The sequence below is a fragment of the Gymnogyps californianus genome, chromosome 5 (genome assembly GCF_018139145.2).
Source record: "Gymnogyps californianus isolate 813 chromosome 5, ASM1813914v2, whole genome shotgun sequence".
In the NCBI taxonomy this organism is placed as follows: domain Eukaryota; kingdom Metazoa; phylum Chordata; class Aves; order Accipitriformes; family Cathartidae; genus Gymnogyps; species Gymnogyps californianus.
The window spans coordinates 61,905,002-61,929,692 of NC_059475.1; the positions used below are offsets into that span (position 1 = coordinate 61,905,002).

General features: G+C 43.8%; 1 protein-coding gene across 2 annotated transcripts in view; it reads left to right on the plus strand.

Moving 5' to 3' along the window:
- CEP170B (centrosomal protein 170B) overlaps positions 1 to 24,131 on the plus strand; it is a 58,892-nt gene extending 34,761 nt beyond the window's left edge. For both annotated transcript variants that reach the window (XM_050897467.1, XM_050897468.1), the window contains 11 exons: positions 450 to 638; positions 833 to 941; positions 2,396 to 4,168; positions 7,442 to 7,691; positions 9,889 to 10,048; positions 14,033 to 14,071; positions 14,634 to 14,777; positions 17,455 to 17,543; positions 18,098 to 18,191; positions 19,127 to 19,178; positions 19,930 to 24,131. In XM_050897467.1, the coding sequence (XP_050753424.1) occupies positions 450 to 638; positions 833 to 941; positions 2,396 to 4,168; positions 7,442 to 7,691; positions 9,889 to 10,048; positions 14,033 to 14,071; positions 14,634 to 14,777; positions 17,455 to 17,543; positions 18,098 to 18,191; positions 19,127 to 19,178; positions 19,930 to 20,165 (3,135 nt within the window). In that variant the 3' untranslated portion in view covers positions 20,166 to 24,131. The remainder of the gene's footprint in view (positions 1 to 449; positions 639 to 832; positions 942 to 2,395; positions 4,169 to 7,441; positions 7,692 to 9,888; positions 10,049 to 14,032; positions 14,072 to 14,633; positions 14,778 to 17,454; positions 17,544 to 18,097; positions 18,192 to 19,126; positions 19,179 to 19,929) is intronic.
- The last annotated feature ends 560 nt before the right edge of the window (positions 24,132 to 24,691 follow it).

Sequence of the window (24,691 nt, forward strand, 5' to 3'; positions counted from 1 at the left end):
CCAGGTCCTCACATGGCAGTGTAAGGCTGCTTTGCTCAGCCTACTCTGCTACAGTTTATGAAAGACCCCAGAGATGGAGCTTTCCCATTTTTTTCTAATTCTTCGTGAATGAGCTGGTGAATAGCTTTCCTGACATCCTAAATTTCTCAGGGCTGAAAAGGGACTCCTTTTCAGTGAAAGTTACTACTGTTAAAGGCAACACACTGAAATAATGAGGGAGAGAGAAAGGTGGGCGTGAGTGGGATTCTATGAATAAGTGTATTTAAAGCTGCTACTGTGGGGTACAGAAGAAAATGATTTACCTAGTTTGTATGGAAGCATTGGCAAGTGTTTCTGGCCCTTTGGGATCATAGTTTGTGTGTGACTAATGCTTCGTGGATTTGGATTTTGGGCTAATATTTTACTGTTTTCTTGGGTTTTAATCTTTTCCCATGCAAACACCTTTTCAGGTTTTTGGTGTTCTTGAGTCGCCTGAATTTTCCAGAATCTCTTCAGCCTTTAGACCAATAATTAAAGGTGAAAAAGATGACTCCGGTTCTCATCAGCATCTAATCAGTGAAAATGGCACTAGTCAGAAGTCACCCTTGCTCCAGGCATTTGCCTCAAAAGCTGTGAGTGGGTCTCAGGCTGATGTGCAGGTATGGGCAGTCCAGGTGGATTTGCTGGGATGGCAGAGGTGTAGATGGGTTTTCTGTCTGGATGGAAATGTGATGCGTAGATTGATTTCCATTTTGAGGAGACTGAGTGATGTGTGTATGAGAGGAGAGATTTTGTGGCTAGGATTTGGTTTACAAACCCTCTTTCTGACACTACCTTCCCCACCTTGTTGTAGATGTCTGCAGCATCTCAAGGGAGTCAGAAGTGGGTGTCTAGGTGGGCGAGCCTTGCGGACAGTTACTCTGACTCTGGATCTGTCTCTGGGCAGGGTGATGGAGGTGCAGGTAAGTCTCATCCTGACATTACTGTTTGAAGGTCTCAATCTAAGCCAGGATGATATGAAAAGCAGAAATTAAGGGCTTCTGTGCCTTTGGCTGTGGCTTATTTTCTGTTTTAGCGAATGTATTTGGGGATGGGAAGGATGGAGTGAATCATTCCCAGTGGAGTAAAGATGGAGAGAGCCTCTGGTTTGCATTTCAGAGTCATCCAAGAAGTTCTTAAGTGTTACATTTGACATGACTAAAGGGCACCTGGGAAGGAGAAAGATCGTAAGGGCCTTGGGTATTAACTAGCCCCGAGTAGTGATTCTTTAGACTGCCTTATGATGCTGGATGAAAGCCCTTTGCAAGTTGTCTTGGACTTAATTGCTGACTTGTGCTTTTTTTGTGTGCTTCTGCTGTGTCTGGCTGTGCTGAGAATTTTAGGCTGTTCTGGGGTTTGCTGTTGGGTGGCACGTTTGAAGTGTGGTGATCAGCATAGAAAACTGGGTATGGAGGGGAGAAGGGGAGTGGGAGGAGATCAGGCTCCCGTCGTAACTGGGAAGACAGCTTACAGACCCTGTGGTCCTGTTGGTATGTGAGAAAGGGAGAAGAGCGCTTTGTTGGCTTTTGTAAACATTTTCAACTTTTTTGGTTGGAAATATTTGTCATTACCTTCTTGCCATCAACACCTATAGATAGATTCAGTAAAGATTAGAAGAAACCTTTGTTTCAGAGGTCATTGCCACTGTTCTCACACTGTGTGAGAACCTGACTCCCGGAGTGTTTGAAGTATTACCGTAGTCAAATAACCAGTTATCCTGGTATTTAAAGGCGGTATCAGATATGAAGTCCTGGCCTGCGGCATGGGAGAAATAAGAGTGCTCTTTCTATGAAGTGTGTCCATACTGATAAGCCCACCCATGCTGGGGTGGTGAGCTCTAATTCAGAGCCTCTTAATTGTTATAGGGTCTTTCTCCTGAGACTTTGCTGTGGCATATGATTGTATGAGAACTTGTACCATGAAAACACCATCTATTTAGTCAAATGGGTTATGTTGTGTAGAATGGCACTTAAAACACTGCATCACTGCAGTGGTTTGTCTGATGGCTTTTCATCTCATTCCTGTGGCCTAATTTATGGTAGATAGAAGCCAGCACACTGTTAGCCTCTAAAGTATGTGCTTGTACTGAGAGGTATATTATGGGAGAACAAGTCTGAAATCCTACCATGAGAGAGGGAAGGTGTTGAGCACTGATCCAGCAAAGGAATTAAGTATAGTGTCTGTGTTGATAAACCTGAGGGAGTGAGCACCAGCCAGGCCCTATTGATGTTCATATTACATAAAAGCTTAGTTCTAAGCATGTGTCTTGTGATTGCTTTTGTGGAATTGCACTTTGCAGGATCAAGCTCTTCCTAAATAAATAAATAAGTAGTATAGTTGTACAACAGTTGATTCTTGTCCACTTAACTCTCTTCAGAAAGCGGTGTACCCCCCAAACCTGGGGAACCAGAAAACATTGTGCCCTTGAGAACAAGGCGCCTTCTTCCCCAACTCCCACCAAGTGATAAATCGGACAGCCCCACACCCACAGTCCTGGTTTGCCAAGAGTCCTATTCTGAGGTTACCAAGAGAACCATCGTGAAGGACCACTGCGTGGAAGCCTACGGCGATACCAGCAGCCGCCTCTTCATCCAAGAAGACTTGGATCCAGATAGCCTCAGCGATGCCAGCAGGTCTGACGATGGCTTCAGCATGGAAAAAGGCAAGAAATATAAAGAGAACAATAAAATGCTAGAACAGATGGGGGAAGACTCAAGATCAGAGAGCCGGCAGCCAGGAGCCTCCCGGGTCTCAAATGTGAGAGCTGTAAGTGAGCCAGTTTCTGCTTCGTTCTACATTGGTGATGACAGCAACGATGCGGGGATTCCCTCCAAGCTCTCTCTGAGCGTGTCCCACGCTCGAGCAGACAAAGACGGCAAGGATCAGGAGTTTTCCTTCAAGTCTGCTGGCACACCAGTTCCTGGAAAGCCACCGGTCAAAGATGTTAGCGCTTATATAAATGCAGCTGGAAAAGTGGTTATTTCCCTTCATCAGAGTCTTCCTCAAGATCAAGAAAACATGGCAGGAAAGGAAGCATCATCTTTTGTTAGACAGGAAAGTTTTACCAAAGATAAATCAAGCAGTGGTGTTCCTCAGAATAAACTCCCGCATATTTCAAGTCACCCTCTGCTTAAAGATTTAGAGGCTGTTCGGTCAACTCGTATGGACTTTGGTCAGGAGACTCATCTTCTCCTTAAGGACACTGAAACTGCCTTGGCAGCACTGGAAGCCAAATTACTTGGTCAAAGCCAACAGCTGGAGCCCTCAGAAACTGCTGGTCAGCTGGAGGACTCCTTGTCAGGGGACTCGGATGTGGACACTGCCAGCACGGTCAGCTTGGTGAGCGGCAAAAACGTCCCGACGAGCGCTCCGAAACGCAAAGCGGTCACGAGCTTGCAGAAGGAGAAATCTTCCTCCACGCCGTCCATGCAGGACCAGTGTGGGCAACCCAGCGCTCGGGACAGGCTGACGGAGAAGCGGAAAACGCAAGCACCAGAGGCATCAAACCGTGCAGAGGCTGCCAAACGCTTCCAGATGAAGCGTAGCGCTGGGACTCGAGGGTCACTCGACTTCACGGATGACGAGAGAAGCTCGAGCTTGCCCTACTTGCCGGTCCCTGACGCGGTCGTGTCTGACCATGAGCACTCGGTAACCCGGCCGGTTCCCAGAAGGAAACCTTTTACTCAGGCCACCAAGGAGGACCACAGCAAAACGACCTCAAATGTGCAGAAAATCCAGCAAGTTCTCACCCGTTCCAACAGTTTATCCACACCGCGGCCCACAAGGGCCTCGAAGCTACGTCGTGCCCGGCTGGGAGATGCTTCGGACAACGAATGCGTTGATACTGAGAAAACGGCCTCCAACCCTGAAGCCACCGCTCCGGGTTCCAAGCAGTCCACGGAGACGAAGAAGCTCTCACGGCTAGACATCCTTGCCATGCCGAGGAAACGGGCAGGTTCATTTACGGTGCCCAGTGACTCTGAGACGGCGCAGTCGAGGACGGGGTTTTCGGGCCGGAGTGTGGAGTCCTATCGGAAGACAGGTGTTTCGGAGGTTAGAGCCGCGGCGAGGAAAACGGCAGCCGCTGCCTCCGCGAAGCAGCCTTTCAGCAGGACCCGTTCAAGCAGTGTCAAGTATTCCTCCTCATCCAGTAAGTGCTAGTGCTTTATGTTTCTCCCCTATTCCCCTCTTTCTGATTTTTAGGCTGCACATGGTTGCCAAGGATTGGTATCTCAGTAATAAGAGCGCTACATTGGTGAGTACCAAAGTCTGCATTAACGAGCGGTATGGAGATTGAGATTTCCTGTGGGTTTGGAGACAGCAGAGCATCTCTCATACCCAGTGAGATATTATTATGGTGTTATCTGTGAGGATATTGCAAATAGCTATTTTTCCTTTTTTTTTTTTTTTCCAATGACTTTGTTTTTTGAACAACCAGTTGCCGTTTGACAGGAGTATGTTAGCCATTTTTCTGTTAAAAAGGTAGAATTTAATGCCTTTCCAGTGCTACAAGGAATTCTGTTCTGTTTTTCTTCGACTTCTAAGATTCAAAGTTTGCTCCCAGAGAGGTTATAATGGTGTTGATGACAGCTGATGTCCAAGGTGGCAGGTGTGAAGGCATCTGAAGCAGGAGAACAAGAAATAAATGTTCCTCTGTTGTGAAGGCTTGTTCTTCCTGTAAATGCAAATGCGGAGCTGGACACTACACGTTGATTGCCCCAAGAGATTCCCGCTATTGTGTATTTTCATTCACTTTTGCCATAGGTAAGGCAGGTGCACAGTCATGTTTCCCACGAGGTGGAGGTTTGGGGGCTATCTTGCCCTGTAACTGTGCACTCAACAGACCCTTGCAATATCAACATTTGTCATATTGAAATCAGCCTTTAATTAAGAGGTGGGGACAATGCAGATGACAACTCTAAGATGGTAATTGGTAATGAGAGATTGTCCCCAAGACTTTGAGTCTAAGTCCTGGTCTATGCCACTAGTCCTTGACCTACCATGGATGTGGCAAAGCAGATCTGTTTGCTTAGGTTTTTAGGAATGACGAGGGGCCAAAGGGACAGAAAGAACCCCTTTGGCTGGGTTTCTCAGGCCTGTTGAGAGGGATGCTATTTTCAGCAGATCTGTGCTTTTGTAAGGGGTCTTAGAGTTCTGGATGTGCCCTTTTTGTATATTTTCATACAGTTGAAATAATTATCCTTCTTGCAGTATTCGTTTTTATTCCATGCTAAAAATGTTATTTGCTGCTTGTTTTGATTTGGATTGTTTTAGTGCATCCAGCTTCCCTTTTATTTTAATGATTTTTTTCTTACACATTTGTATATGCATGTAAATCAGAATGTGAATAAGCTAAAAGAGTATGTACAGTCTCTTCTCTTGCCTTTTTTGAGATGATGCTATTATTGACTTCTTGTTAAACAATAACAAATTTAAAGCAAAATAATGTGGTCAGAATTTTCTGAACAGGAGGCACTCTTTGCACTCCCTCTGCCTTTGGACCACAGACTTCAAATCATGTGGAGAAAAATGATAAGTGTTGGCCTGTTCTTGGTTTAAATGAATTGGTTTTTGATTTCCAGAGCTCTGTAGCAGCATGCTAACACCTTTCCTTGTGCATAGTTGGAGCAGATGATGCTAATCCTTTCTCTGAATTAGTTGCTCTTAAAATACTAACCTCTTAATTCCTTAATAGGATTGTGGACCTTGCACAAGCTCTAAGTATACTAGTGTACTTCATGCTTCATCGTGCTGTACCACGTGTGTGATGCATGTTCCTATACTAATGCTATTATAGATACAGTGAATCAACACCTAGCACCCTGTTCCTGGAACAAACGTGAAACATTGATAAACTGAGCTATTACACTGCGCAATCAAGACATTTTTTAGCATGATACAATAACCATTGAAAGCATTGAGTGTCAAGCCTTGGGAGTAAGGAGGCAGACGTGGCTGATTTATTCAAGGATTTCTTAAGGCGTTTAGCTAACCACAAAGGTTTCCAGCTCTCCCAGTAGGAGAAAGTTAATCTCACTAACGGAGGAACAGAATGAACTGTTTGGCCATGAGACAAGAAATGCCAGTAGATTGTCAGGCCATCTGAAGTAACTTTATGTGAAACGCACAGATAACATCAGAATAATCCAAGTTACCAATTCTGAAAGCTAAGGGCCTGTCTCCCCTGCTCCTCTGTGTACATGATTTGTTTACTCAGTGTAATCTGAATGGTACTAAGGGAGTTGATTCTGATTTCCCTTGGTGTACAGGGATGGAAAATCAGGCTGTTCATTTTAAAACTGCTGTTCAATGACAGGGTGACCTTGATTCTAAACCTGTGTTTTTAAAAAAAAAAAAGATATATATCTGTAACGATGGAATATGAGCAAATTTATTTTTTATGTGTGTGCTTATATATATATTTTAATCCTAAACCAAGACATTTATATAGCTATAGCTGAGATAGCAAAGTCTAGGAATACTTTTTTCACTATAGAGTAATTATCTATAGTTTCTACCTGCATCTTATATGCCAAATTTGTTATTTTTGTTTGTATGATCTATGATGCTGGCTTAGTTCGCTCGCAGTGTTTCAGTGTTATGAAAATTCTGGTAACACAGTGAAGCTTTTAGGTGTTGCAATTTTAAATAACTTGGCTGGTTCTGTGTTTGGTGGGTCTTCATTCTCCAGGGAAGGACGAAAGGGAATGAAGCGGTATCCGTAGAGAGTGTAGTGAGGCAGCGAACACTGGAAGCCCAGTTTTCAAATAAGGACATCTCGATGCTTCCCATGCAAGGAGGACCTGGGTGTCTACAGATCTGCAGAACTGGTTGCGATAAGTGGGCAGCTTCCACTTAGCTCCAGGGGTTGGAGCTGGTCCTGACTGTGTGAACACTCTTTCTTGTAGTATCATTACTGGTGAATTGCAAGGCAGGAGGTGAACGTGGGGGTGCGGACTCTTGCAAATAACACCAAGCACCATAGCCTGTTCTTCACTCAAAAAACCCTCCTTTTGCTTGTACTTGCAGCTCATTGGAAAGGTGTCTGCAGGCTTGAAAATTGGGCTCTTTTTAGAAAAGGACTTCTGTGGGAGTATGAGGAGTCTGAAATGTGTGCTACTTATACATAGAGCTTCTGTGCATGGAAAGCCGAGTCTGTGGTAATAATTTACTACATTGGAGTTGTTAACACAGTCATTTTGCGTTTCCATTGGAATTTCCCACTCCAAATTTGCATAGTGAATGGGAGCCATAGAAGTGCTCAACTTTGAAATAAGTTCTGAGAACGTGCTCTTTAACTGAAAATCTGCACAGAAACTCTCCTTTCCTTGTGCTCTTCGGCTAGTTTTGTGTTACCTTTTTGCCCTTTTGTAGTTATTCTTTACTACTTTCCTCAGTCTGAAACCAATTCATTTTTTATAAGCATCAAGGCGGAGACCACAGGGTTCAGATTACACTTCTACTTCGGAGGAGGAATATGGCTCAAATCACAGCTCCCCTAAACACAAACGCTCCCATACTTCAACAGCCACACAAACACCGAGGATACGTGGCTCTGGGCTGAGCAAACAGAAGCACAACGGCAGAGAAACGGATGATGATGAAGATTTTGATGACCATCCTGACCCCTACAACTTCATGGCGCAAACAGCAGAGATAGCAGAAATAGCCAGGTGAGGTGGGGCTTTATGTATTGACCCACATGTTGAAAATGGGTGAGTTTTTCTTGGTGTTCAAATCAAACCCAGGTGTGGAGATAGAAGGAGAGGCACTCTCTCCTGTTGTTTGTGTGCCCCCCATCTCCTTCATATCTGAACATTGACTTGTTCAGACTTGGAAGGTTTTCATGAAGATTTACAGCCTGTGCTAGGATGTGCTGGTTGTACCTTCTCTCTAGAAAACGCCAAGGTGCAGGGCATTGTATCTTGGTTTGTTTCTTGTTCAAGCTGTGGACGTGTCTCCCCTTGTAGTTCGAAGTCTGTCAAAAGATGTAACTGTCTATACCTGCTTATCTCTGCTTTCTACTAGAAGTTGGTGTGTGTGCACTGTTGGTGTGAACTGTCCTAATTCTCTGCAGAGGAAGTCAAATGGATTAGCAAAGACTGAATATGTAAACTGTCGAAGCTGCTTTGCCTGAAGCTGGTGAGGGAGCAGTAAGCAGTCGCTGCGGGGCTGAAACCTCTTTGCTCGGCACAATTGAATCCAAATCTGTCTAGGCCCTGTGTATAAATGAGTTGTTGCTTAGCTTGATGTCCCTGGATACGAGACCTGTTGTATACTGATGGGTCTGATGGTTGCCTGGAGGACCTCGACAGTAAAGCAAATAGATTCTTTTTTTAAACAGTGGCATTTGAGGTTTGACATCTCTAATGTGCAACTGTGTTATGCCAACTTTCCAGAAATACTAGTCTTCCATTGTACTGGCCATACTTGAAATACTTTCGACTGAGGAAGCCTCTTCTGTCTGCTTTTGGTCAGCATTTCCACATCACCCCTATCGCTCGCTGCACTGATCTCGAAAGGGCTTTTCTTGCCTGAACGTTGCTGTCAGGCTGCTAGAAAGTGTGTTGGCCTTCAAACCAGGCTGCATTACCTGTGCTGCACGAAGTGTGCGTGTGGGAGACGCTGGCTTCTCTCCTAGCAGTGTTCCAGCACAGGAGAGCACTTTGGGTTGCAGCAGCTATAAATAAATGGTTGCGTCAGACTTGTCTGGCGCTGCACGTTGCAGGGCTCGGTCACAGAGTCTGCTTCGTAATTGCAGTTCTGATTTCCGTTGCTGCTCCCAAATTAACTGGGAGGGGTTTAGAGGAGTCAGAGTTAAAAGGGAAAATGCCACTTGTTTTCAGTAAGTGAATCACATAATGGATGCGTTTGGTGACAGCTCTATCCAAACCAGCACTGATAGGGGGCACCTTAGGCAGACAGATCAAACTGCTTTTTATTAGTTCAATTATGCATTTTCTTTCCAAGGAAATGTTTTGATGAACTGACAGTTTTATTACGTTGCTTAGTTTTTCAAATTAAAGACGACAGTGTCTTTCAGATGAAGCTAGCTAGCTGGAAGATTATTTTTTTCTCTCAGAAGCTTTTCTATAAAATTACTGCAACAGCTCCTTTTGGTCTGAAGGTTTTTTTTTTAAGCTCTGCTAGCAACAATCCAGAGACTTAGAAACTGTTTTTGAGATCTAGAGCAAGTAGAGCAGAGTGCTGCAATTGCTGAGTGTTAACTGGATACCTGTCAAGGGGCTTGAAGTTTCAAGATTTGGTTTCTGAAAACCAGATCCCTCTAAGGTATGCCATGCTTACCCTGGTAATCAATCCCTCAGCCCTTCTGGAGAATGTGGAGGTGCACTTTGATTTACAGTCTATAAACCAGAAAGGAGAAGGAAAAGAGAGTTTGAAATTTTATTATTTAAGTAATAAAGAAAAAAGCTTTTCCTTGTATGGGCTTTTTAAGAGAAAAAAAAGAAGTCTCAAGAAGAAAAAGTGGCTGTGTTCTGTTAAATTAAAAAGAAAAAAAGAAGGAAGTAGAGTGGGGAGGATGGGTGGGGGAGCAATAACATAATGCTTCTTTATGGATTGTCTCCAATACTTTCTGGTAGTGTGTAGTCACTAGAATTTGCTTTTTATCAAATCTCTACTTTGAAGCTGGGTTCAGGAGGGGAGTGGATTTATTTTGTTCCTCTTGTATGCAGCCAGATTATTCCTCAACACCCTGCCAAGGCACCCCCCAAAAAAACTGCTTTCCCTAGCCTCTGCAGAGGTTATAATTCATACAAACTTTTGGTGGCCGCTCCTTTTATATTTTATGAGTATGAGGCTTGTTGTATCATGTGTCCTAATGGCTCTGCTGCATGCCCTGTGCTTCAGACTCAGCCAGACCTTGGTGAAGGATGTGGCCATCCTTGCTCGAGAGATTCACGATGTTGCTGGAGATGGGGACTCACAGAGTTCATCGGGGACGGGACCAAGCACCTCCCTCAGCTCTGTGCCCAACACTCCTGCCTCCACCATATCAGCGAGAGAAGAGGTAAGATCCCGACTGACAAATCTCTGCCTCTGAATGTGAGCAAGCATGTGGGGTATGGTTGCAGTGGGAGACCAGGGCAGCATCCCCAGTTGCTGCAGCATTAAAAAAACCTCACCACCTGTCACCCTAAAAAACACCAGCAGAAAGATTGACTGCAATCTATTTGGGGTGCTCTTTATTTTGCCCTCTCCTGTGCCACAGCCAGCCTTGCAAGAGGTGGGAGCAGGCTGCATAGATCAAGAGCTATATTGGATCTGGGCAGGTTTGGCTTTTGTTGGGGGCATCCTTTACTGTGCCTCCAGGAAGCAGGAGGGCCCTAGTATCAAAATGTTAGATTCCTCATATTATGTCCTAAGGATCTCATGGCCTCTAGTCGGACTTTGGTCCCTGAAGTTCGCATCTGAGGAACAGGATGGGGTGGGCATGCTGTGCTGCCGTAGGAGGGAGCCTGAGCCTCCCTTCTTGTTTCAGACAAGGCACTGACTGCATGTTCTGGCTACATGCTCTGTACCATCTGTGTGTTTTGTACCTCTGCTGTGTCGTTTCTGCCAGGGCCGTTGAAATGCTGTGCAGGTGTTTCTTGAATCGCTTCCCTCCATCTGCGTGTTGATGGGCGAGGGCAGGAACTCTGCTCTCCAGCCAGCGAGGTGGGCAAGGACAAAGGCAGTTAGCTTGGGAAGTACTGTCCTCCAGCTCTTCAGTGAAGCTGTGGCTTCCTCCTGAACCATGTAGCACAGTTTGTCTGCACTGGAGTGGGGAGGAGAGAGGCGATTTCTTAATTTGGCTCACCAGGGCTGCAGCGCAGGGACTCAGGTCAGCTCAAACTTGGCTGCAAGGTCACCAGGAGGCTCCAGCTGCTAAAGCAAAATTGCCTTTGCTGCTGTTTAAATCCAAATTCCCTTCTGTCTACCACCAGTGTGGGCTTAAAAAAAATACACAGCTCTCTTTGTCTGCTGTTCAGATGAGCCTCTTGGCCCTTTGTTGTCTTTGACTGTTGTGAGAATTGCAGACCTGTCCTGAGCAGGGCTCAAAGCTGAGGACCAAACTTGTTGCCCTGTCAAGAGAGTACTTGGAGGCCGTGTGACCCTGCTGTGTTCATCACTGGAGGTGCAAAGCAGAAGTTTAGGGAGATACACAGAAAATCCGGCAAGTGTGGCTGTGCTTGTGTTAAGCTGAGGTCAGCTGCAGCCTGCTCAGAGAGGGTTTTTTTCCTGGGGCCGTTTGGAGCCGCAGTGCACAAATGTTTTGCAATAACTTCAGGCTCTGAGATAAAGTGTTTTATTGCTTTGTTTCCATGCAAGTGCCACACCTGCAAAACTGCCTTTTGTATTATTCTTTTTGAGCAGTTAAGGTGACAAATCTACCTTACTTCTGACTTGCAAATGAAACGTTTGCTTCGGGTTGGTAATGACCAGCACTCAGCTCCCACTTCCTTCCAGAAAAGCAGCGTACCTACTTCTTTGTCAAGTGCCACTGAACGGTGCAGGCTCTGCACCCGTGTACAGAGGAATGTTCCCTGCTGCTAGAGGAGGAACACCTGCAAAACACAGTGTTTCTACTCTGTGTAAAATGATGGGCTCCAAAGTTCATGGTAGTGATGCTGAATGGCTTGCCAGGATTGCTCGGACCCAGGCAAACTGAGGGTTTCTCTGCAACGTGGCTTTGCAGCGCTGCTGTGCACTGTGTGGGACGTGCCAGTCAGCCCCCTTGCAATGGTCCAGAGAACCAATGTAGGGCTGTGTCACGCTGTAGGTAATGCTCCCGGCAGTACCCACTGCTAGAGCAGTTTTTTAGATCTTACAGTGGTGTAAATGAAGAATTACTGGTAGGAGCCTGTGAAGACAGATCAGGAGCCATAACCTTTGGTGTGTTCAGCCAGTGGTGGCTGAAACCACCATAAAGGCTTTTAACTAGACTCACTCCAAATAGGGTTAGATAACACCGTGATTTCAGCAGGGCCAGCGGCTGGGAGGCCATTTGAATTACACTCAAAATGCCACTATGCATCAGTGGAGCTGCCCTATGTTAGTGCTAGCCAGGAACAGGTTAAATCAGCAGGACTTTCTGCTGGAGATGCTGAGATGTGGAGCTGAATCCTGAATAGCTTGGGATCGTGAACGGTGAATCTTGGGGGTCATGTTATGAATGGGAGCAATATAAACTGATGTGGGTTTAATAAACACACATCTCTTCTTTGGAACTGGACTATAATCAGACGCTTCCCCAGTCTAGGTGCTGCTGAATCTGTGCTAAAATAATTATTTTGGCTTAATGAAGGGAAGTTGCTAGGAAATATCTGAAGATCAGTGTGTGTGATGCTAAACACTGTGAATTTTGTGAGTGTTTATTAAACAACTTTATATTAAATATTCTAGTAAAGGACATAGTGATGAGAAATAGCTACTATAATTATAATAGTAATGTATTGAAACATCTGATAAAAGGAAGTATGTGAATAAGAAATGTTTGCTGTGTGTGACTGTCTCTTGTACTGCTCTGGCTCTTGCAGTGTTGTATGCCATTCTGCCAGCTCTTGGTTTTCTACTACTAAATATTTATACCTATTCTAATAAAGTGGGAAAAATGTAGGAAAAATAAGTACTGATGCTGGACTCACTTTTGAGGGTTTAATGCCATACCAGAAGCTTCACTTTGGACCAGTGTGTGGCACAGGATTTCTCACCCTCAAATGAATTGCTTTTTAAATTACTTTTATTACACAGCTTGGTTAAAGATTAAAATCAGGAGTGTTCTCTTAAAAGTTAAGATGGAGGCTTAGATTTAAACCTTATTCTTCATGGTCTGTTCTTCAGGTCCAGTGTTGGCTTGGATGTTTGCCAGGGAGGTTTTCAGTTTCCCCAGTGCGTGTGTGGGGTGTTTTTGTTTGTTTTGGTAGCCTCAGCTGTATAGTGTATAATAACCTAGATTCTTGGCATACTGAGCTGAGTACTGCTACAAATTAAGCAGAAAAACCCCAAACAAAACAAAAAAAGAGTTCAGCAAGGGTGAAGCCTTCATGATTCCTGTTTACCAAAGCCACGGGTTGTTTGGGATGCCTTGGGTTGTGGGTGTGTAGGTTTTACAGGACCCAGCTTTCTGCAGAGCCGAGCAGTCAAACTGAAAGCTCAGCTGCTGTAAGCGTAGTCAAGTGGGTCATCCCAAATCACTGGCCACTTCTGCAAATTTTAGCCTTGCGTGAAATTCTTTTGGTTGGTCTTTTTTTAAAGTTGACAATGGTATAGCAAAAGCTTAAGAGCCCAATTATGTTTGTTAAGTTGTTGTTTAATGTACTCAGTATGAGTGTTGGTATGATGAGAGGAAATGCTTATGGGTGTGAGAATAGAAAGCATGAGAAGAGGACAGGTTACATATGAAAATTGCCTGGTGATGGTGGAGCAGATGCTGTCCTTAGCGTGTTTTCAACTGGTTGTGCTGAGAACTGCTGGACTGTAGGAATATCTCATTCCCTTCTGACACTGTTTCACCGCTGCAAGCAGCCTCACTTACTGTTTCTGTACTTCATGAAAGGATGCTTAAAAAAAGAGAAGCTTATTAGCTAAATATTTTGGTTGTCGTGTCCCTGTACCATAATATCTCATACCTTCTGCCTGTGTATAACCCAAGTGCCTGGACCTTGGATGGCACATGGTTTCCTCGCAAGAGCTGTGTGCTTTGCCAACAAAGAGCCTTCTGGGCTGTATGTTTAGCCCATTCTCTGTGCTCGGAGGGCTGCTGGATTTCACTCAGCACAGTCTGTTTCAAAGTAACTGGGGAGCTGCCTGAGACCACCTCTGCAGAACTGGTTGGTGACCAGGACCTCCATGGGCTTCAGTGCATGCGGGAGGGTGGGCATCGAGTGCTGGTCCTCAGGAATGCGCTTTTGGGAATGTCAACCCAAAATAACCCCAAACCACGTGTTCTCTCTGATACTTGCTGTCACAGTCATTCACTAGCATTGATCTCTTTGTTTCTGTTTTAACACAGATTGCTCGTAGATCTTTTCGGCTGGCATATCCATCTCAGGTGCACTTTCCATCCCATTATTTTTGTATCTCTGTCTTGTCACTGTTGTTTTCCTCCCCTTCTTTTAGAGTTTTTGTCTGTCAGTCAGCCAAACAGGAGTAGCTGTCTTGTCTTTTCTGTTCTTCCTGTTAATTATTTGCATTATCAGTGGTTTTGTATTGCTTTTTCATCTCTTCCATGTGTTACTAAATGGTTTCTGATTAATTTTAGTGTGACTTTAATGTTGCATTATATATTAAAACATAAGATATGGGAAACAGGGCCTTTATGAGTTTTAGCTAAATTCGAAAAAGGCAAAGATGTACTTTTCAACTATGTGCTCAAGACTTAAAATTATAAAGTGGAATAGCCCCACTGAGTTTCGTAGGATGACTCCAGTGGGTAGACACTTGCAGGATTGGGGTCTCGTAATTTGCTTAGGAACCCATACCTGTCTGAACAAGACTTAAATGAATCAGTGTTCCTCTGGGGCTTGCCTGAAAAATCTGCAGTACCTGCAGTGAGTGCCTCTGTGCCTCCTTCTCTACTAATTTTTAATGACTCATTACTCATTATTTCAAAGTTGGTGCAGCACATTCCAGAAGCAAGTCTGAACTACCAGAAAGTGCCTCCGGGATCAGTGGAACTGAAAGATTTGGACCAAAATATGAACAATAATAGAGAAGAGGATCCCTCAAGAAAAACGAGGACCAGAAACCGTGAGGAGGCAGGCCACCTTTTTCTTTACTTTATATATGACATTGCTTTAAGCTGCAGTATGTATACCTGCTCTTTCTAAGCTGCCAAAGGAGACTACTCAAAAAACCCCACACTTCTCAAGAGCCCTGACTTGTAGGTACAGAAACAGTGTTTAAAAAAGAAAAAAAGAGGAGCAGAATTACCCTTCTTGCTAATACTGACTGGAATTTTCCTCTCTTGTGTAAAACTCCAATAAAACTTGAGGCTTGGTCACTTGTTTGGGAGGAGGCATTCAGTGTCAGAGCCCACTTAGGCTATTTCACTGCTATTTTAAAGAAAAACGCAAAAATCTCAACTTAGAAATCTGCAGCACCGATAGTTTAATGGTACCTTACTTTTCTGCAAACGGGCATCCTGGTTAGAGCTGCCCGTGGAGCAGCAGTGGCAGAATCTGGACCTGTGGCGGGTTGACCCTGGCCAGATGCCAGGTGCCCACCAAAGCCGCTCTATCACTCCCCCTCCTCAACTGGACAGGGGAAGAAAATAAAATGAAAGGCTCGTAAGGTCGAGATAAGGACAGGGAGATCACTCACAATTACGTCACGGCAAAACAGACTCGACTTGGGAAAAATTAGTTTAATTTATTGCTAGTCAAATCAGAGCAGGATAACGAGAAATAAAACCAAATCTTAAAACACCTTCCCCCACCCCCCTTCTTCCAGGCTTAACTTTACTCTTATTTCTCTACCTCCTCCCCCCGAGCGGCGCAGGGAGACGGGAATGGGGTTTGGGTCAGTTCATCACACGTTGTTTCTGCCGCTCCTTCCTCCTCAGGGGGAGGACTCCTCACACTCTTCCCCTGCTCCAGCGTGGGGTCCCTTCCACGGGAGACAGTCCTTCACGAACTTCTCCAACGTGAGTCCTTCCCACGGGCTACAGTTCGTCACGAACTGCTCCAGCGTGGGTCCCATCCACAGGGTGCAGTCCTTCAGGAACAGACTGCTCCAGCATGGGTCCCCCGCGGGGTCACAAGTCCTGCCAGCCAACCTGCTTCAGCGTGGGCTCCTCTCTCCATGGGGCCACGGGTCCGTAGGTCCTGCCAGGAGCCTGCTCCAGCGCGGGCTTCCCACGGGGTCACAGCGTCCTTCAGGCATCCACCTGCTCCGGCGTGGGGTCCTCCACGGGCTGCAGGTGGATATCTGCTCCACCATGGACCTCCATGGGCTGCAGGGGGACAGCCTGCCTCACCATGGTCTTCACCACGGGCTGCAGGGGAATCTCTCTCTCTGCTCCGGCGCCTGGAGCACTCCTCCCCCTCCTTCTTCACTGACCTTGGTGTCTGCGGAGTTGTTCCTCTCACATCTTCTCACTCCGCTCTCTCTGGCTGCAACTCCCACCCCTGTAACTTTTTTTTTGCTTTTCTTAAATATGTTATCACAGAGGCGCTACCACTGTTACTGATTGGCTCGGCCTTGGCAAGCGGCGGGTCCGTCTTGGAACCCGCTAGCATTAACTTTATCGGACATAGGGGAAGCTTCTAGCAGTTTCTCACAGAAGCCACCCTATAGGCCCCCCCACTACCAAAACCTTGCCACGCAAACCCAATACAGGACCTTACGAGGAGTTTCTGCAGCTGGGCTTGAGTGCTGCGGCACAGCTGGCTTGCTGTGCCGTGCCGTGCAGACAGCAAGCCACTTGTTCTGCATTGCTTCTTCCAACATATGCAATTTGATGCAATTCTTTTGGGCTGAGAGAGCAGGGTAACCTGGAAATCACTGGGATGATGCTAAAGGCTGAGGAAGCCTGGCCTGAAGCTTGCGGCTGGGGATGGTGTTGGGGTGAGGGGTGTAGCGGGGGGATGGTGCCAGAGAGCGGAGGAGCAGGCTGCTGATGCAACGCTCAGCTGTTGGTTCTGCTTGCTTTCTGCCTGCCGGCTCTGGTTGGGAAGGGAAGAGCTGGGGCAGAGGCTCTGGGGAGGCAGTGCAGGCAGGAGGGGAGAGCTGGGCTCCAGCACTGTCACTCGGCTGCTCTGGAGGGGGAGTGTGACTCAGACGGGCAGATGGAGGGGGAACTTGGGCTGAGCCATTGGTGCTGATCCTGTCCTGTGACTGACTTGAAGCAATCCCTCACTCTCCTGTAGAGAGGTGCCAAGGCTGAATAAAAGGTGCAGGTTCAGAGTGCCCCCAGCTGATGTGGGCTTTCCTGGCAGAAGCCTGGGGGCTCTGCTGAGCCACAGGACTTGAATATTTGGGGTTTGGTGGTTTTTTGTTGTTGTTTTTAATAAAGCAGAATGTAACATGGTGGGATACCTGGCTGTGAAGCTGGCTTGAACTCATATAAATCACATTAGATGGTTTCAGTGAGACTGCTTGTGGGACTTCTTGCATTGTGATTTGTTTTTTTGGGGGGAGGAGGTGCGTGTGAGGCTTGGAAAGTCTTAAGCTTTTTCTTTCAGAAATGCTTAAATAGTTATGTTACTGCAGACAACTCTGTCTCTAGAAAAAAAAAAAATCTGAACAAGTTAGTATTAATCTTTTTGCCAAAGTGCTGCAACAAAGCTGCACATCCTCTTAATCTCCCTTGAGCTTCAAGTATCGTCCACATAGATGAAGATGTTTCAGTGGAGATCATTTACTGTGAAAAATTTCCAGTTTTGTAATATGCCACTTTTGCTAAAAGTTCTCTGATTTGCCCTTATATTTTAGGTAATCTTTGACAATCTGATGTTGAACCCAGTGTCCCAGTTGTCACATACAATCCGTGAAAATACAGAAAACCTAGCTGAAAAAATGAAGTAAGTAACTTTTTGTCCCTGGCCTGAAATGTTGACTTGCTGCTGAGTTGTTTGACTTGCTACTTGTGGAAGATAATGCGTTGTCGCCTCGGAAAGTCTTGTTATCAAGATGCAGGAAACCTAGATGTAGGAAACTGTGTGTGTAGTGAACGAGAGGTAATATGATTATTTGCCATCTCTTTTCCTCGTGTGTTTGGCCTTTGGAATTTTAATGCTGGATTTGTAATGCCTGTTGATGCCTTAACTTTGAAATGTTGCCTGTGCAAGGATACAGCAGAAAATTGGTGGATTGTCTCCTCTTTCCTTCTCTGTCCCAAGGCTCTCCGAAAGCCTGCAGGTCACCAAGCTTGTGAAATCTCTTGAAAGCTTATTGTTGCTCTAGAAGACATCAGTTAGGGAAGGACTTTGGATTGTTCCTGATCAGCTGAAATGCGCTTTGTCCGGTTGCTAATCCACTAATCTCCTTTGTTGCCACATCTTGTGATAATTAAGTCTTTTAAACAAGCAGCTTTTGGATGGCAATTTTAAGACCTGCTCCACTTCTTGTGCTGCAGGATTCTGTTTCAAAACTCAGAAAGGACCTGGGAGGAGATGGAGGCCAAAATGAATTCAGAAAATGAAGTGCCAATTCTGAAGACATCAAACAAGGTAAGACCATGCAAACAAGTGAAATACCAAAGGCTTTTGTCCATGAAAGCTTTGTAAGAAACCAAAACAACAAGCTCTGGCCCTTCTCAAATCCATTTCTGAAATTTCTAGTCCATTTGCATGTGTTGAACTGCTGGTTTTTGTTGCTGTTTGAAGTGTGACAAAGTGAGTTCCTTCAGCTGTTGTGTTTCACCAAGCTCTTCCCCTCTCCCTTTGTGATTCATCTTCAAAGAGCCAGTCCCTTAACAGATGTTCAAGTTCAGGGTCATTAGGCCTCATTTAAACATCTACCAAAGCATCATCTACCATGTGGTTGCCACAGCTTCAGTTGTAGACAGGTGTTTCTTGTGAACGTTTGTTTTCTTCACCTGTAACAGTTTGATAACAGGGCAATAAAAAAGATTCAGCCCTAGGGTGGTGTTTGTGCTCTCATGACCTCTTATTGTCCTTGATGGGAACTGCCAGTAGGGATTTAAGTACAATAATGGACCCAGCAAATATGGTTAATGCTAAGCATACATATAACACTGTGCAGGACCTGTATAGCTCAGTGCTACAGCAGTATATATGTGGCCAATTGCTTTGTCTGGTCTAGGAGTTGAGTTTACAAATATCTTCCTGTATTTGGTATTAAGGAGGATGTGGAGGAGCCTTTGTACAGTTAATCTGGCTTGCATTTCAAATCTAGAAGCCACTGTGGCTATAAACTGGGTGGTGTTTTAGCACTTGGTGAAATGATGCAGAACAGAGGTCCCTGTGCACTGACCAAATGCACGTTGGTACAGATACTAGCTTTGTCTTTTCTGTTAAACAAGCAGGGTTGGAACTGACTTTGAATCTTCTTGATCAGATAAGGCAGAAAGAGTAAGATCAGATTTCTGTGTCAGTTGAGTACTTTGTTGCTTAATTTTCCATTCTGATGCTTTTGTTTTTAGGAAATCAGTTCTATCCTGAAGGAGCTCAGGAGAGTTCAAAAACAGCTTGAAGGTTGGTCATTTAAAATGTTCTTTTTGTCTCAAATGCCAGTAAATTGCACAAAATAAAATAATGTGGCTTGATTTGCCAGTGAAAGCTGGGAAAGGATGCACAAGTTTAGTTCGTTAGCGCAGTGTTCTCTGACAAGTGCATATGGGATGAACAGTAGATTTATCTCGTGTTGCCAATTTTTAAGAAAATTGTTGACTTTTGAAATGTGGAAGTTGTTGCTGTGGAAATACTTTGTTTGTGGTAATTAGCATATTCCCATAAGATGAACTGGCAAAGGTCTGTTCTGCTGAAATAATATTTAGCAGCTCTTTCAGCCAATAAGCTGTGCTGTGCTTTTTGGACTTGAATTTTGCACATAGAGCTCTGTGCAATAGAAAAGGCAAGACAAGCTCTTGCATCATCTAGAAGCTTAATAAAGACATATAAAAACATACAGGCATCATTTTGGGCTCCTGTTAAAAGCTTGCCATTTGGCTGCTGTAGTGTCTTTTCCAATTTAACCAGAAAGTTGAGTGTCCTTGTAGCTTCAGTTTAGGAGAGGTTTTGCTTGTTAAAGCTGCTTAGGCCTGAAGGTACTAATGAAGAAAATACCATGACTAAAATGAATGCAACTACTGCCTACAGTTCTACTGCCTTCAAAATGAAGGCAGCAACCTTCTGTTTAGAAACTCTGCTGAGTGCTGCTAATGTGTCTGTGTATGTCTCTTTGTTTGTTTTTTGTTTTTTTTTTTTTTTTTCTCGCCCCCCCCAGTCATAAACGCTATCATTGACCCTACTGGAAACTTGGATGTAGTTGCCAGTAACAAAGCATCTTCTGCTGCTAAACAGTCTACAGCCACTAAAGTCAGGACTGCTAACACTTCTGGATCCACACTGGAGACTTTGTCCCCAGCACAGATGAGAAACTACACACAGAAATCGAACTGTGGGTCTTCTAGCTTACAAGATTCGAATTTCATTCCAGATGGAGAGAAATATGTGATCTGATACAATATTTTGTATTGCTATCATATTGTAATCTACTGTCGCATTAGTATTGTGTATGAGTGGTTTGTGGACAGTTTGTGTGGAGCAGTTGTTTAGATTGCTAACACGTTGCACAAAAAAAAAAATCTATGCTGTGAGGGTGAATGGAAAGTCTGTGTATGCCTTTTTGAACAAGACTAGCACTGTGGAGCAGCACATATTCAGCATAGAGGCAAACTGATTTTTAGAAAATTACTCACTTATTCTTCCAGTGTGCCATAAGAAAACAGACTTTGCATACGCTCCATTCAATACTGCCGAAGCTAAAGTGTTCTTGCATTGGCCTGTTTATAATTATTCAGTTGTAATGAGGCGCGATTTAAAAAAACACTTTTTTTGGTACTATATTTGTTTTGGTTTTATTTGTTTGATTTTTTTTTTTAAGTGTACAAGTGAAGCATTACAACTCTGTTGGAATCAGTGTGCAAATCCAACAGAATAATCGTGCAATATCGTAGGTTTCTTGGAGAAACTCTTACTACAGTTGTGTAAGAAGTCCTTTTCAGCAGTCGTAAAAAGGCAACCACACTGAAGTTGTGCATCCTTTTTTTCAGTCCAAAAACCAAACCAAGACAGAATAAACCCTTTGTTTTTCTCTTGGGAAAGTGTAAAAGTTAATAATGGTATGAACGTAAAGACTACTAATACAGTTACTATTCTTGATGATGTTTCAGGCCCAAAGTTTGGGGTAGGTACAAAAAGTCAGATTTTACAGTTTAGCTTGCCAAATTTTCATGATTTCGGTACAAATGCTGTCTTTAAGCTGCTTTTTTTTAATTATTTTTTTTTTTATTTTAAAAATATACAGTCTTTTTACAATGAGCTACAAATGCTCTTGGCTGGGCCAAAGACTAAGATGTTTGCGATTAGCTAATTGCTAAGAAAAACATCTGTTCCAATGGCTCATGTAATAAACTTAATTGCACAGTTGCTGTGAACTAATGTTCACTTGACAGCACTGCAAAAATAATGGCTTAAATGTAGCTCCACCTTTACGGCTAGTTCTGTTATGCATTCTTTTTTCAGTGCAAAAGTGCTTGAAGACCACCATTCTGTGGTATTCCTCAGAAACTATTCAACGGTGTCAAGCACTTGGTACATTTGGGATTTTTGTCTGGATTTTATTTTTGGTCTGTTAGAATCCTAGAAACACTAAGGATTATGTGCAGTTGGACTGAGCAATTTCTTGTTTAAAAAAAGTTGGTTTTTGTATTCTGTCTTTCTGTTAAGCTGCAAAACGCTAAGCAATTTCTGTTGCTTTAAGAACAAAAGTATTGTTTTTGAGGGGACCTCTTCCAGACGTGTTTGCTCCCAGTTTTTTCTGTCTTGTATCGATTCCTTTTTCATTCTTCCTGGTCAATAAACAGTAATCAAGTAAAGAAATTTTTTTGTAGCTGTGGAGGATACGTTTACTGGGAAAAGTGAGCAGATGAGTTCCACTTTGCCCTCATACGGTGTGTAGTTTAACCAGTGAAAATGGTTTCCCAAGCTTGACTGCTTCTTGTGTGCTGACTTTATATTTTGGGGTGGGTAGTGGATTCCTTAGTTAGCTTCAGTAGTTACCTGAGCTTTTCTGCTAGAATGTTGTAACAGTGGGAATCTGTTAAAATAATTTAAATAAATAGGGATGCTCACAAAGTGTTTAATCTTACTAGCGAAGACCGTGATTGCTTTCCTGGTGAAGCCAGTGGGAGCTTTCTATCAATTTCAGCAGAAACAGGATCGATCCCAAAATGGGAGTATGCCAACAGGCCATTAGTTTCTTTTGAGTGTGCAAGATGCTGGCTGGTAAACAATAGGTGCAAATATCCTTCCAAGATTTCCAGTAGGTTATAAGACTCATCTGCTTGTGTGGAGATGCTCTTCCATGAAGAAATCTGCTGGATTTCACGTAGATGAATGCAGAATAAAAAAAGAATTTGCCCTTGATGTTCTTCTGCCTGTAATATACGCACTATCTGAATGTGTTCATTCAGTCGTTTATTCTGATCTGTCTTTTCTTGAAATACCTGACTGTGTCCTTGATGAATATCTTAAGTGGTGGTATCGTTCCTGACATATGAGACACAATTTTTCAAGCCCTTCTTGGTTAGGGTTTGAACTGACCAGGTGCTACCCCAACTCACTAGGAGTTGAAGGACCTTCACAGATAAGGTGTTGCTGTTAGTTTCAGTTTTGCTGTAGAGACAAGTGAATTACTCAGCTGTCTGACTTTTGTTATCATCTGTTCGCCACATTTCCACATCTTCATGGCTATGCTCTAGTGGATTTTGTTTCTCTACAACGTGTCCTTGATGGGACTTCCGTTTCCTTTCACTTGAAAATTGCTTGATTCTTCTTTCATTCATGAACACATCAGGGGTGGATTTTCTTCCTTGGTTGCTCTGTTCTGAACTTGAGAGAGAGCCCGCAGACACCTTACATCAATTAAATCAACCCGCAAAATATGGTACCTCTTCAAGTGACTGATAAGGATGCAACAATCAGTGTCTGTTTATAATTTGGAAATGTGTGCGTGAAGGGGGGGAGGATGCACAGCTTGATTTGTTTGTTTGTGACTCAGCCAAACTATAAAATGCTTCTGTGTCCTGACACAACGTTCATCCTTGGATCTTTGCGTTTAAAACAGTTTTGCTAGTCAATGATGAATTGCAACATATTTTTTCTTGCATTCACTGCTTCTGAAGTACACCCCGTTTGCACTTGTCTGCTCCAGCTAAGCCAAAGAGCTAGCCACCTGACTATTACTCCTTTGTTGATTGTTTGTTCTTACAAGTAGTACTGTATGTAACCATGAAAACATGCCTCTGTGTGACTCCAGTGTGAACCTAACAGATGTGTAGTGGTGTATCTGGGTGGCCCAGGATCAGTGCTTAAGATACCTGTTGGCTTCCATGAGCTACGGATGGGCCTTGCATTGAGCTTGGCAGGGGTGATGCTGACCTGTGGGTCACTCATACCGTATTGCTTTCATGTGTTTTGTATCTGACTAAAGAAATGTAACGAAGGGTGGGATTTTCAAAGTCTTAGGGAAGCAAGCGCTCAGGTCCTTTTGGGTTTCCATATGCTTTGGGTGCCTGACGCCGTGAGCACTTTTCAAAATCCCAGCCCTCAGCTCTTCCACTATACTTGAAAACCATGTTCTCAGTTCGACGCTTTCAAATGTAAAAACCTGTTACTCTGTTCTGATGGTGTGAATGTAAATTCCTGCGAGAATGTGTACGAGCTTTGTAAGCGAGGACCTAAATGTATCTACGGTGATGTCATGTCATGGTCGTACTCCAGGAGAAAAGAACGTCTGCATCATCTTTGAGTATTTTCGTAAAGGTACAACTAGTGGAATGTTTACATACAGCCTGGTGAAAAAAAGAGGAGACGAAAAAAAGATAAAAAAATGTAAAGTATTTAAGTGCAAGATTCTACTAGTTTTTTCTTGTTTTGCAGATCACAGTAGCTATTTTTGAAGTTCCGTAAATGTGTATAACTTTTGCAAAGACCAGACAGAACTACCTGTTCACTTTCGATGTGCCCCGTGCTGAATTGTGCCTATTTCACTCTCTGCTGTTGTTATGCTGCTGATTCTGCTGTTCTGAACTGTTCACTGGATCATTCCATTTGCATGCAACACAAATGCAAGCTGAGCTGTCTGAGAGTAAACCTGAAACACATTTGTATAACTTGAATCGATTAATGACTTTCTCTTTTCCACACCCTCTTGAAATGCTGTGTATAATTTTGATTTGTTTGTCCTGCCCTGATTTTTTCCTGCTTTTGGTTTTTTTTGAATGGTAATTTATTTTTGTTTGGATTATAGGCAGTATCTGTACATTTTGTTTCAAGGTGATATTGTGGACGTCTTTAAAAAAACCAAATTGTTATTTTATATAATTTTATCATAAAGTTGCTCTAATAAATCATTCTTTTATCATGTGACTGATTCTGGATTTTGTGTGTTAATTTGGGGGGAGTATGTGTTTGGTGGACTAAATTTTTCAACTGCCTGTTTAAATTAGCGTTAAGTACAGTGTAATGAAAGAATTGTCAGCAACGGAAGACTCACGGTGCAACTGGATCCGTCCTGGTGACACCTATGGCTGGGGCAGATCCCTCCCCAATAGTTCAGGAGTCCCCTTTCCCCTGCCCTCATACTTAGAGGATTGAAGTCCCCGAGTCCCCATCACCTAAGGGTGGTCTTACTTCTGAGTATGGTATGGTGATATTTGATTTAATTTTTAGTACTGTTTTACTTCATTGCCATGATTAACAATGGTAGTTAAATCCAGCCTGGATATGATCATTCCTCAGCAGCTATGTGATTATAGAAAAACATTATTAGACTCACTCTTTTGCTCTCACCTTATATATATATTCCATATATGTATGTATGAGTTTATGTGTCTGTGAAATTCTTTTGATTTTTCCCTTCATTCCATCACTGTCGTCCTTCCCTCCTGCAGTTCTGTCTGACCTTTGCATCCTTCCTGGCA